The 12,811-nt window shown below is 45.6% G+C and overlaps 1 protein-coding gene across 2 annotated transcripts in view; it reads left to right on the forward strand.

The window, feature by feature from the left end:
• Window positions 1-12,811, forward strand: part of glrbb (glycine receptor, beta b) — a 228,714-nt gene that overhangs the window by 117,120 nt on the left and 98,783 nt on the right. For both annotated transcript variants that reach the window (XM_068022517.1, XM_068022600.1), the window contains exon 4: window positions 2,824-2,891. In XM_068022517.1, coding sequence (XP_067878618.1) covers window positions 2,824-2,891 — 68 coding nt within the window. The remainder of the gene's footprint in view (window positions 1-2,823; window positions 2,892-12,811) is intronic.

A 12,811-nucleotide genomic window follows, 5' to 3' on the forward strand; every position in this document is an offset into this window, starting at 1 on the left:
CTGCATTTCTGTTTTCTGATACAGGGGCCATTGGTATGTGGGTCTTCTGCCTATCTTCTATATGACAAGGCACATGGTAGCATTGTGATTATGTTACAAGGCTAGTAAACCAGAAGCTGGCACTAATGATCTGGAACCATAAATTCAAATCCCACCATAGTTACAATGGAATTTAAGTTCAATTAATTAAATAAATCTGGAATAAAAAGCCAGAATCATTAATTGTGACCATGTAACTACCGGTTTTGTGTAATAACCCAAGTGTTTCATAAATGTACTTACCTGGTCTGGCCAATTGTGACTCCAGACACACAGCAATGTACTTGACTCTTAACTGGCCTTTGAAATGGCCTAGCAAACTGCTCAGTTGTAATCAAGAGGGTGGCTCATCACCATCTTCTCAAGGGCAATTAGGGATGACAATAAATGTTGGCCTTGCCAGTGATGCTCACATCCCATGAACAAATTTTAAAAACTAATCATTTTGGAGAGAGTTCCTTGGCTTAATGGAAGGTCACAGCAGAATGGGTGGCACAGTGGCGCAGTGGTTAGCACCGCAGCCTCACAGCTCCAGCGACCCGGGTTCAGTTCTGGGTACTGCCTGTATGGAGTTTGCAAGTTCTCCCTGTGTTTGCGTGGGTTTCCTCCGGATGCTCCGGTTTCCTCCCACATGCCAAAGACTTGCAGGTTGATAGGTAAATTGGCCATTATAAATTGCCCATAGTATAGGTAGGTGGTAGGGAAATATAGGGACAGGTGGGGATGTGGTAGGAATATGGAATTAGTGTAGGATTAGTATAAATGGGTGGTTGATGGTCGGCACAGACTCGGTGGGCTGAAGGGCCTGTTTCAGTGCTGTATCTCAAAACTAAACTAAACTCTTGCCAGCTAATGTACTTTTAAATGGCCCCATAATCTTATCAAAGCTAAGGCGATCATTTCTGGAGGAAAAATAGAAACAAAATAAAATAAAGACAGAAAATGACTCATTCTCGAGCCCAAAGCTGTCTTAACTAGTTTTAGTTTAGTTTAGAGATACAGCACTGAAACAGGCCCTTCGGCCCACCGAGTCTGTGCCGACCATCAACCACCCATTTATACTAATCCTACACTAATCCCATATTCCTACCACATCCCCACCTGTCCCTATATTTCCCTACCACCTACCTATACAAGGGGCAATTGCTAATGGCCAATTTACCTATCAACCTGCAAGTCTTTGGCATGTGGGAGGAAACCGGAGCACTGGAGCTGTGAGGCTGCGGTGCTAACCACTGCGCCACTGTGCCGCCCAGAAAAGAAAAGTCTTTTCTTTTTAAGTCTCGAGGGACCTGGATGCATCTCAGGTGCTCCACCTCATAATGCAGATAGAGCTAGGAGCCACTAAAGTGTCTTTGCAGTTACTGGTAGCTCTCATCAACCTTACAAATGATCCCATCCATTAGGACAGAGTCAGCAGCCAAACGTATGGGCAGGGGGTTTTGATCCATCATTCATCCACTGGCGGGGCTGCCCTCTGCAAAAAGCTTCTGGCCTTAAAGGAATGCTGGGATATAGAGCCAGAACAGTTTCAGAGAAATCTTCAGAACTTGTGCAAAGGTTCTGCACAGGCCACACCACACACAGCATACTGTATTCAGTGTGATTACCACCCAGAAAAAAGACATACATGTATTAAAATTGGCATAGAAAAGGCACAGAGCAAGACTGATCTCAAATGTAAAGCAGATTAATTTGAGGCAAGGTAAGAAAAGCTTAAGCTTTCTAAAACCAGAAAGAAGGCAGATAAGGGGGAACAAATTAAATAACATATTGAATAATGATAATAAGTCGAGATTATTAGTTCAAATTAAGCCAGAAAAGGAAGATCAAATGACATGAGTGGAAATTAACAAAAGGTAAATTTAAAAGTTATCAGGAATTGATTCTTTACTCAAAAAATAATATCTATTTGGAATAATCAGCCAGGTAAAAACATTGGGGCTGTTCAGAATGCAGTTGAATGCCTTGACAGGAGAATTGGGGGGCAGGATTTTCCCTGCGAGCATCTGTACCCCACCGTCAGGCTCCAGTGGAGGTCAGAAGCCCACACAGTCAGCCAATGTGATTTTCCCTGGAGTGGCCAATTAATTGCCAGATGGCAGGCTCACTGTTCAATTAAGGATAATGGGTGGGCTCTCGAAGCTGGAGGGCCAATCAGAGGCCTTCCAGCTTGGAAGTAGCAACAGGACGCGATGGCAGGTAAGTGAGAGGGTGCTTCAAAATGGAGGTGCTTTCTCTCCAACTTTTTAAATTTGAAATAAAAAATGGCCTTTTGCAGCTGGTCCACCACTTGGTGGGAGTGGGGGAACTCCTGTACAGGACAGCCTGCAGCTACTGCTAACCTCAGGCAGGCAGGGAAGGCCTCGAAGCTTGCTTGGAGCGCTGTCTCCCTGGTCTGCTGCCAGGCAGCCAAACTGGCCCTCATCACCTCTGGGGACCTGGAGGCCGACTGGAAAATCCTAGTTGGCCTTCGTTAACAGGCCGTAATTGGCCTTCATTTGGTTTAATCGACTACCCTGCTGCCTTCCCTACCCCCATCCCATCTCCGGGAAAATGGCCCGGGGGCGGGATGGAGCCAGGGAACTGGCATGCCAGCCGGGTTGTTTTTACCCCCACCCACCTCCGTCGCTGGCCCTAGCAGGGACTGAAAATCAAGCCTGGATTGCCAGAAGAATAAACATCTGTGTGCTAACCAGTCTTATGTTTTCTCTAACTATTTTCTGTTCTTCTAAGTTAGTATTTATCCTGTGAGATTAATAACTCTTCTGTTTTTTTTTCTAGATATTCCAGTTGATGTACAAGTAAATATTTTCATTAATAGCTTTGGTTCAATACACGAAACAACCATGGTAAGTTCACCTTATTAACTTAAGAAACAGCGACTTGCTTGATGCAAATTAAATATCCTATTTAAACACTGTGTAAACAATTAAAACACAAGAAATAATTTAAATTTCTGCAAAGACATGTAATAAGCAGAAAGAGAAAAGAAAATGTCATAGATAATTATATTAGTGTAACAGGAATAATGGAGCCACATTTCCATGAGAGGTCTTTTGGGGGTGAATCTGGGTCTGGCTGGAATATCAGGCCTACAAAGGGAGGTGGTGGCCAGAAATGGAGGGAGAGGAGGCCTTTGCTAGGTATCTTATCTCTCCATCAGAAGACTTTGGGGCCTTTACCAATATTACCCTGGGCCAACTGCTACCTTTAACTAAACAGTCCTGGGAATCATTGGTAACTGGGGCAGATAGGAGACAAGCAGAATGGGAACATAAATCCCTCACCCCTCATGCTCTAACTAACATAGAAACATAGAAAATAGGAGCAGAAGTAGGCCATTCAGCCCTTCGAGCCTGCTCCGCCATTCATTATGATCATGGCTCATCATCCAACTCAGTAGCCTGTTCCCGCTTTTGCCCCATTCCCTTTGATCCCTTTAGACACAAGAGCTAAATCTAACTCCTTCTTGAAAACATACAATGTTTTGACCTCAACTGCTTTCTGTGGTAGCGAATTTCACAGGCTCACCACTCTCTGGGTGAAGAAATTTCTCCTCATCTCAATACTGAAATGTTTATCCCGTATCCTTAGACTATGATCCCTGGTTCTGGACTCCCTCACCATCGGGAACATCCTTCTTGCATCTACCCTGTCAAGTCCTGTTAGAATTTTATAGGTTTCTACGAGATCCCCCCTCACCCTTCTGAACTCCAGCAAATATAATCCTAACAGACTCAAGCTCTCCTCATACGCTAGTCCCACCGTCCCAGGAATCAGTCTGATAAACCTTCGTTGCACTCCCTCTATAACAAGAACATCCTTCCTCAGATAAGGAGACCAAAACTGCACATAGTATTCCAGGTGTGGCCTCACCAAGGCCCTGTATAATTTCAGCAAGACATCCCTGCTCCTGTACTCGAATCCTCTTGCTATGAAGGCCAACATACCATTTGCCTTTTTTTACCACCTGTTGCACCTGCATGCTTACCTTCAGCGACTGGTGTACGAGAACACCCAGGTCTCGCTGCATATTCCCCTCAGTTTATAGCAGTTCAGATAATAATATGCCTTCCTGTTTTTGCTACCAAAGTAGATAACCTCACATTTATCCACATTAAACTGCATCTGCCATGCATTAGCCTACTCACTCAACTTGTCCAAATCACCCTGAAGCCTCTCTGCATCTTCCTCACCCTCCCACCCAATTTATGTTATCTGCAAATTTGGTGATATTACATTTAGTTCCCTCATCTAAATCATTAATGTGTATTGTGAATAGCTGGGGTCCTAGCACCAAACTAGCACTTAGATGGTGTGTGCAGTGAGCAGGGAAGGAGTGCCCAATGAGGGGCAAAACTCAAGTTGGTGCAGTGAGGCGGTGGCCGCTGTCAGCACTGCAACTTCCTGCCATTTCTGCTACAATCCTGCCAAATTCTTGTCAGGATCATGGAGGGAATTCCAGCGCACAGTCTCTCTGTAAGATTGGAAAATGCCAAGCAGCCTGGACCATTTTCTTCTTACATACACCACAGCACACTGTCAAAAGAGAGGAGCATATGACATTAGAGGAAAGAAAGAAAGAAAGAAGAAAGAAGGGTGGCACAGTGGCGCAGTGGTTAGCACTGCAGCCTCACAGCTCCAGGGACCCGGGTTCGATTCTGGGTACTGCCTGTGTGGAGTTTGCAAGTTCTCCCTGTGTCTGCGTGGGTTTTCTCCGGGTGCTCCGGTTTCCTCCCACAAGCCAAAAGACTTGCAGGTTGGTAGGTAAATTGGCCATTATAAATTGTCACTAGTATAGGTAGGTGGTAGGGAAATATAGGGACAGGTGGGGATGTTTGGTAGGAATATGGGATTAGTGTAGGATTAGTATAAATGGGTGGTTGATGGTCGGCACAGACTCGGTGGGCCGAAGGGCCTGTTTCAGTGCTGTATCTCTAATCTAATCCAATCTAATCTAAAGTATTTATACAGTATCTTCACAATCTCAGCACAACCAAAAGCAGATTACAGCCAAGTACTTTTGAACTGCTGTCATTGTTGTATTGTAAGAAACATTTTTTTTTAATTCATTCATGGGATGTGGGCGTCACTGGCTAGGCCAGCATTTATTGCCCATCCCTAATTGCCCTTGAGAAGGTGGTGATGAGCTGCCTTCTTGAACCGCTGCAGTCCATTTGGGGTAGGAATACCAACAGTGCTGTTAGGAAAGGAGTTCCAGGATTTTGACCCAGCGACAGTGAAGGAACGGCGATATATTTCCAAGTCAGGATGGTGTGTGACTTGGAGGGGAACTTGCAGGTGGTGGTGTTCCCATGTATTTGCTGCCCTTGTCCTTCTAGTTGGTAGAGGTTGCGGGTTTGGAAGGTGCTGTCTAAGGAGCCTTGGTGCATTGCTGCAGTGCATCTTGTAGATGGTACACACTGCTGCCACTGTGCGTCGGTGGTGGAAGGAATGAATGTTTGTAGATGGGGTGTCAATCAAGCAGACTGCTTTGTCCTGGATGGTGTCGAGCTTCAACCATCCATCACACTCCTGACTCATGCCTTGTAGATAGTGGACAGGCTTTGGGGAGTCAGGAGGTGAGTTAGCTGCCTCAGGATTCCTAGCCTCTGACCTGCCCTTGTAACCACGGTATTTATATGGCTACTCCAGTTCAATTTCTGGTCAATGGTAGCCCCTAGGATGTTGATAGTGGGGGATTCAGCGATGGTAATGCCGTTGAATGTCGGGGGGAGATGGTTAGATTCTCTCTTGTTGGAGATGGTTGTTGCCTGGCACTTGTGTGGCGCAAATGTTACTTGCCACTTATCAGCCCAAGCCTGGATATTGTCCAAGTCTTGCTGCATTTCTACACGGACTGCTTCAGTATCTGAGGAGTCACGAATGGTGCTGAACATTGTGCAGTCATCAGCGAACATCCCCATTTCTGACCTTATGATTGAAGGAAGGTCATTGATGATGCAGCTGAAGATGGTTGGGCCTAGGACACTACCGTGAGGGACTCCTGCAGTGATGTCCTGTAGCTCAGATGATTGATCTCTAACATCCACAACCATCTTCCTTTGCGCTAGGTATGACTCCAGCCAGCGGAGGGTTTTTCCCCTGATTCCCATTGAGCTCAGTTTTGCTAAGGGCTCCTTGATGCCATACTCGGTCAAATGCTGCTTTGATGTCAAGGGCAGTCACTCTGACCTCACCTCTTGTGTTCAGCTCTTCAGTCCATGTTTGAACCAAGGCTGTAATGAGGTCAGGAGCTGAGTGGCCTTGGCGGAACCCAAACTGAGCGTCACTGAGCAGGTTATTGTGAAGCAAGTGCCGCTTGATGGCACTGTTGATGACACCTTCCATCACTTTACTGATGATTGAGAGTAGGCTGATGGGGCAATAATTGGCCGGGTTGGACTTGTCCTGCTTTTTGTGTACAGGACATACGTGGGCAATTTTCCACTTTGCAGGGTAGCTGCCAGTGTTGTAGTTGTACTGGAACAGCTTGGCTAGGTGAGCGGCAAGCTCTGGAGCACAGGTCTTCAGTACTATTGCTGGAATATTGTCAGGGCCCATAGCTTTTGCAGTATCCAGTGCCTTCACTCATTTCTTGATATCACGTGGAGTGAATCAAATTGGCTGACGTCTGGCAACTGTGATGCTGGGGACTACAGGAGGAGGCCAAGATGGATCATCAACTCCGCACTTCTGGCTGAAGATTGTTGCAAATGCTTCAGCCTTATCTTTCGCACTGATGTGCTGGGCTCCCCCATCATTGAGGATGGGGATATTTGTGGAGCCACCTCCTCCAGTTAGATGTTTAATTGTCCACCACCATTCACGGCCGTATGTGGCAGGACTGCAGAGCTTAGATTTGATCCGTTGGTTATGGGATCGCTTAGCTCTGTCTATCACATGCTGCTTACGCAGTTTGACACGCAGATAGTCCTGTGTTGTAGCTTCACCAGGTTGACACCTCATTTTGAGGTTTGCCTGGTGCTGCTCCTGGCATACCCTCCAGCACTCTTCATTGAACCAGGGTCGGTCTCCTGGCTTGCTGGTAATGGTAGAGTGGGGAATGTGCCAGGCCATGAGGTTACAGATTGTGGTTGAGTACAATACTGCTGCTGCTGATGGTCCACAGCGCCTCGTAGATGCCCAGTTTTACATTGCTAGATCTGTTCAAAATCTTTCCCACTTAGCACGATGATGTGCCACACAACACGATGGACGGTATCCTCAATGTGAAGGCGGGACTTCGTCTCCACAAGGACTGTGCGGTTGTCACTCCTACCAATACAGTCATGGACAGAAGCATCTGCAGCAGGCAGATTGGTGAGGACGAGGTCAAGTATGTTTTTCCCTCGTGTTGGTTCCCCCACCACCTGCCGCAGACCCAGTCTAACAGCTATATCCTTTAGGACTCGGCCAGTAGTGGTGCTACCGAGCCACTCTTGGTGATGGACATTGAAGTCCCCCACCCAGAGTACATTTTGGGCCCTTGCCACCCTCAGTGCTTCCTGCAAGTGGTGTTCAACATGGAGGAGTACTGAGTCATCAGCTGAGGGAGGACGGCAGGTGGTAATCAGTAGGATTCATGGGGTCCGGAGTCGATGTTGAGGACTCCCCGGGCAACTCCCTCCCTACTGTATACCACTGTGCCACCACCTCTGGTGAGTCTGTCCTGCCGGAGAGACAGGACATACCCAGGGATGGTGATGGCAGTGTCTGGGACTTTGTCTGTAAGCTATGATTCCGTGAGTATGACTATATCAGGCTGTTGCTTGACTAGTCTGTGGGACACCTCTCCTAACTTTGGAACAAGCCCCCAGATGTTAGTAAAGAGGATTTTTCTGGGTCGACAAGGCTGTGTTTGCCGTTGTCGTTTCCGGTGCCTCGGTTGATGCCGGGTGGTCCGTCCGGTTTCATTCCTTTTTATTCACTTTGTAGCAGTTAGGTACAACTGAGTGGCTTGCTAGGCCATTTCAGAGGGCATGTAAGAGTCAACTACATTGCTGTGGATCTGGAGTCACATGTAGGCCAGACCAGGTAAGGACAGCAGATTTCCTTCCCTAAAGGACATTCGTGAACCAGATGGGTTTTTACAACAATCGACAATGGTTTCATGGCCATCATTAGACTAGCTTTTATTTCCAGATTTTTATTAATTGAATTCAGATTCCACCTTCTGCTGTCGTGGGATTCGTACCCATGTTCCCAGAGAAATATTCTGGGTCTCTGGGTTACTAGTCCAGTGATAATACCACTATGCCACCGCCTACATAGCAGCCAAACTGCACAGAACAATGTCCCATAAACAGCAATATGATAATGGCCAGATGATATGTTGTAGTGATGTTATATGAAAAATAAACATTGGCCAGGACACTGGAGAGAACACCTCCGCTCTTCGAAGAGTGCCATGGGGAGGCAGGGCCTCGTTTTAATATTTCCTCTAACAGTACATTGCTCCCTCATTATTGCACTGATGTGTTAACCTAGATTTTGTGCTTAAGTTTCCGGAGTGGGACTTGGACTAACAACCTCTGACATCTGGAAGGAGTACATCATCACTGACTGCAGGTGTCATAAGAACAGAGATATAATACAATGGCACTCACAAAGGCAGTCAGGTAGCCCCTATGCATTACCATACAGATTCCTGCACATCACTAAGTGACCACAGCAACTAAACACCCTGATTCAAAAATATGTAACACTTTACTAAGTCAGTGCACATATGCAGGCCTGTCGACCGATAAGGACAGAAATTGTAAGACTCTGCTCACACTACAATATTTACCAGATGTAAGTGTGAGGCACAGAATTGGAATACGTCGCTGGATTTTCAGCCCCCACTGGGGCCGGAATCGGAGGTGGGTGGGAGCTGAAAATAGCCCCGCTGGCCAGCGTGCTGGTCCCCCAGCTCCGTCCAACCTCCGGCAATTTTTGCAAAGGTGGGATTGGATGTGGAAGGGCTACCCATCTGCAAGCTCTAGCTAGCTGATCAGGCTTATTAGGAGCCACTTGAAGACAATCGAAGGAGACCGACTGGAATTTTCCAGTCGGCCGCCAGGTTCCCAATCGGCAGCGGGGGCCAGTTGAGGTGCCTGGAGGTAGCTTTCCAGTGGCAGGCCAGGGGGCCAGTGCTCCAGGCAGGCCCAGAGGCTCTCCCTGCCTGCTTGGGTGCAGGACCAGCTACAGGCCACTCCATAGAGAGGTTCCCCTCTCCTCCCCCCACCAGGTCAGTGGTGACCTGACTGCAAAAGCCATTTTTTTAATTTAATATTTAAAGAACTTGGAGAGAGGGCATCTCAGTCTTGAAGTGCCCTCTCTCTTACTTACCTTCCTTGCAACCTGCTGCTCCTTTCAAGCTGGAAGACCTCTATTGAGCCTCCAGCTTTGAGAGCTCACCCACTTTCCTTAATTGGATGGTGAGCCTGTATCCAGGCCAATTAAGTGGGTGCCCCTGTGAAAATTACAATGAGCGACTGCTTCCTTCTGAGGGGCACTTCAGCACCTGGAAATAGTCCCGATCTCTGTTTCCCACCTCCAGAAGGAAAATTATGCCCAGTCTCTAACTCATGACAGCGTCTAGTAAGATGCTGCAATGGCAGCAGCACCTTATAATTTCAAGCAGCAATGATTTAAATGCTGGGCAATTCACTCTTCTTACCTAAGTTTTCATACATTTACCCTAATTCAGATCATACTTGTTAGTGAGGGTAATTTTATGAGTCCAGTCAGCCGGCGTGAAACTCTACTCACTGGCAGCACAAATTGGAAATGTAAGTGTGTGATTACTGATTTCTGACCATTGTTGGAAAATCACAGGCAATAGGCACCCAAACTTCTGATTTGAATTGCTTGCAGGCAAGCCTCCTTGCCAACAGTGTGAACTCCAACGTTAATTTCTTTATTAAAAAATTGTTGGCACTTATTTACGCTGTTAAATATTTAAAGAATATTCTTGATTTATGTGTTTTTAATTTGAAAAAGGAATTGAAAGAAAATCATAATGGAAAATCCATTTCTTGTTTATCACAAGAGTTGGCACAGGTGTTGCGACTAGTGTCTTAAAAGATACAACATTTTAATGTTTTGAGTCATGTGCAGTTAATTTCTCTAACTGGAGGAATCAAAATCCTGCCCTCGATGCGCAATAGTTAACCAATTCCAGCTTTAACACAATGGTCCATTTGTTAAAGTCATGACATGTGGCAATGCTGACATTGCTGAGACCCTGACAGAAATGCTAGAATATCAGAACAAAAGAATGTGTGAAAAAATGAACAAGAAAAGAGCATTCAGCCCATCTAGGTTATTGACATAGATCCATCTACAGGGCCTTTGTAAGAGACAGGCCTGCTCAAGCCGTATTGATAATCTTCTTGGCTCAATGCCCAGCTTTTCTGCAATCATTGTTGAATCTGAAATATGTCCATTTTCTTTTTTTTTTGAGAGTTTCGACTGAGCTCACATTCACTGCTCTTCATGGGAGTCCATTCTATAAGTTGACAAGAACAGAAAACACTAAAAATACTCAACAGCACAGCAGCATCTGTCGCAAAAACACAAATTGACATTTTGGATATTGAATCCTTCCTCAGAACTGGAAGATGTTACAATTGAACAGTATTTAAAATGGAACAGAGCAAGGAAGAATTAAAAAACACACACAATGATCTCACACACACAGTGAAAAAAAATAGGCTGACCTGTCAAGTACTTAGGTGGAGAACAGAGATGGTTAAATTGCAGAAATGAAACAAAAGGAGGCATAATGAGAGAAATCAAAGAAATTAAAGACATGTACAAGACACAAAAAGGTTAAAGGGGGTTGGTAATGTGATTGTTGTGTGCTTTTGTCCTCTACCCCCTTTCCTCTGTTCTGGTCCTTTTTAAATGCTGTTCATCTGTAATACCTTTCAGTTCCGAGGAAAGGTTCAACAACCAAAATATTGACTTGTATTCTTTTGACATATGCTGAGTGTCTCCAGCATTTTCTGTTTTTGTTTCGGATTTCCAGTATTTGTAGTGTTTTGCTCAGTGGCCATGCACATTAGGAAATCCTGGGTTCATATTTATAAAATGAACCATCACCAACCAGTCTACTAAACAGATTTTGTGAGGTTTCATTGCTGCCGTGGAGCCTTGTCCAATGAAAATGTGAATCAGGGATTTAGCCATTAAGCCTGACCATACTCCTGGTTTTCAACTCATTAAAATTAAAGACCTTCATGACCAATCTCTGGTTCACACTTCTGTCAAGCTAGGTTCTGCTTAAAACTCACACTTACAAGTGACCAAATTCATATGAAGCACAGATTAGCAACAATATAATATATGTGACAAATATGAGAATAAAAAGGTCAATTTATGGCGCCAATTTCCCTGACCTTTTGCTCCTGGTGACTGCTAATTCCTTGGGTGAAAAGATCAGGAAGGAGAGAGTAGAGGAGTAAGCGACCTGGTATGCTGATCTCTGTCCTTTCACTTAGCTCTTGGATTATTGTAGTTTTTCCCAGAGAGCAGAGCTGTCCCCGCACCTACAAAAGGCCCAATAGTATTGTGGAAATGAGGCCTCGCTGCTCTTTTTCTGACATAATAGACTTGGGACTATCAGATGCAGAGTTGCCCTGGCATTGAACTTGTGCTCCAGATAAGAGGGTCTGAGGGGTGCAACAGCAAGCTGAGGAGGATCCCAAAAGGTAAGATTTAAAATAAATTCTACTTACCAATTAAGTAGGTCAGTTGAGGTTCTTCAACAACAGTCAAATGGCTTTATGGCCAGCAGATATATCTGCCCCTTGGGCCATGTGAATGACAGGAAATTCTGGAACACCTATACTCGGGGAAATGTAGCTCATTTCAGGTACACTGTGCTTGTCCAGCCATGTGGCAGAGAGAGCCCAGGATAAACAGCCTCCAACGTTCAAGAATATAAGTTCAAAACCACAAATCATTTGTTTTAGTTCAAGTTAGAGGAGTGACACCAAATATTTGTGTTCATTTCAATTGTGCAAGGGCTTTTCACCTCAGGAGATAGCTGGTTCCCTTTTTTCCTGACTGTGGCTGGGGGGAGGGGAGATTTTTTGCTAATCTTCCCGTTGTTCTCTGGGACACTCCTGCTTGCAGGTATTTGTCCAGATTTTACTACATTCCTCTGCGGCACTTCGACTAGGTGAGGCATCACCCTCACGATTTCTCTGCCCTCTTGAGGACTTTCTTTGTCTCTGCAGGTGCCTGTAAATGTTGTTAGACACTTTGGTAGGGTGCTTCTAGTGTCTGCATTTACTTAGGAGGATATGGGGTCTAACTTCTCAAATATTTTGGGGTTGGCTGATTGGACTGTAGGGGTTTTCATCTGGGATTCCTCCCGAACTTCCTTTAACCTGCCCTTTTGGTCCCTTTTTCCCCTTTCCTTTCTAACCTGTTGTCAGCCTTGTGCCATTCTGTCCCCTTTTGTTCTCGGCAGGGTTCCCTTACAGTTCACCAACCCTCTGCTGGAGGATCCTCCTAACACTGGTACAGGACTTAGGGGTGCAGGTTTCAATGTAGGTTGGGGTTTCCCTTCAACCTGGCACATGTGGCAACTCCTAAGTACTCCACCACATCTTTGTGGAGTTTTGGCCAGTCAAACTGCTGTCTTATGCAGGCTTTGTTCTTTTGTATACCGACATGTACAGCCACTGTAGTCTCATGGGCCTTTCTTAATATTTCTCTCCAGTACCTCTGCGGCGTGTCATGCAGGCCCCCACCTGCCAAGAATGAGGCACAT

The sequence above is a fragment of the Heterodontus francisci genome, chromosome 1, assembly GCF_036365525.1.
Source record: "Heterodontus francisci isolate sHetFra1 chromosome 1, sHetFra1.hap1, whole genome shotgun sequence".
Lineage (NCBI taxonomy): Eukaryota > Metazoa > Chordata > Chondrichthyes > Heterodontiformes > Heterodontidae > Heterodontus > Heterodontus francisci.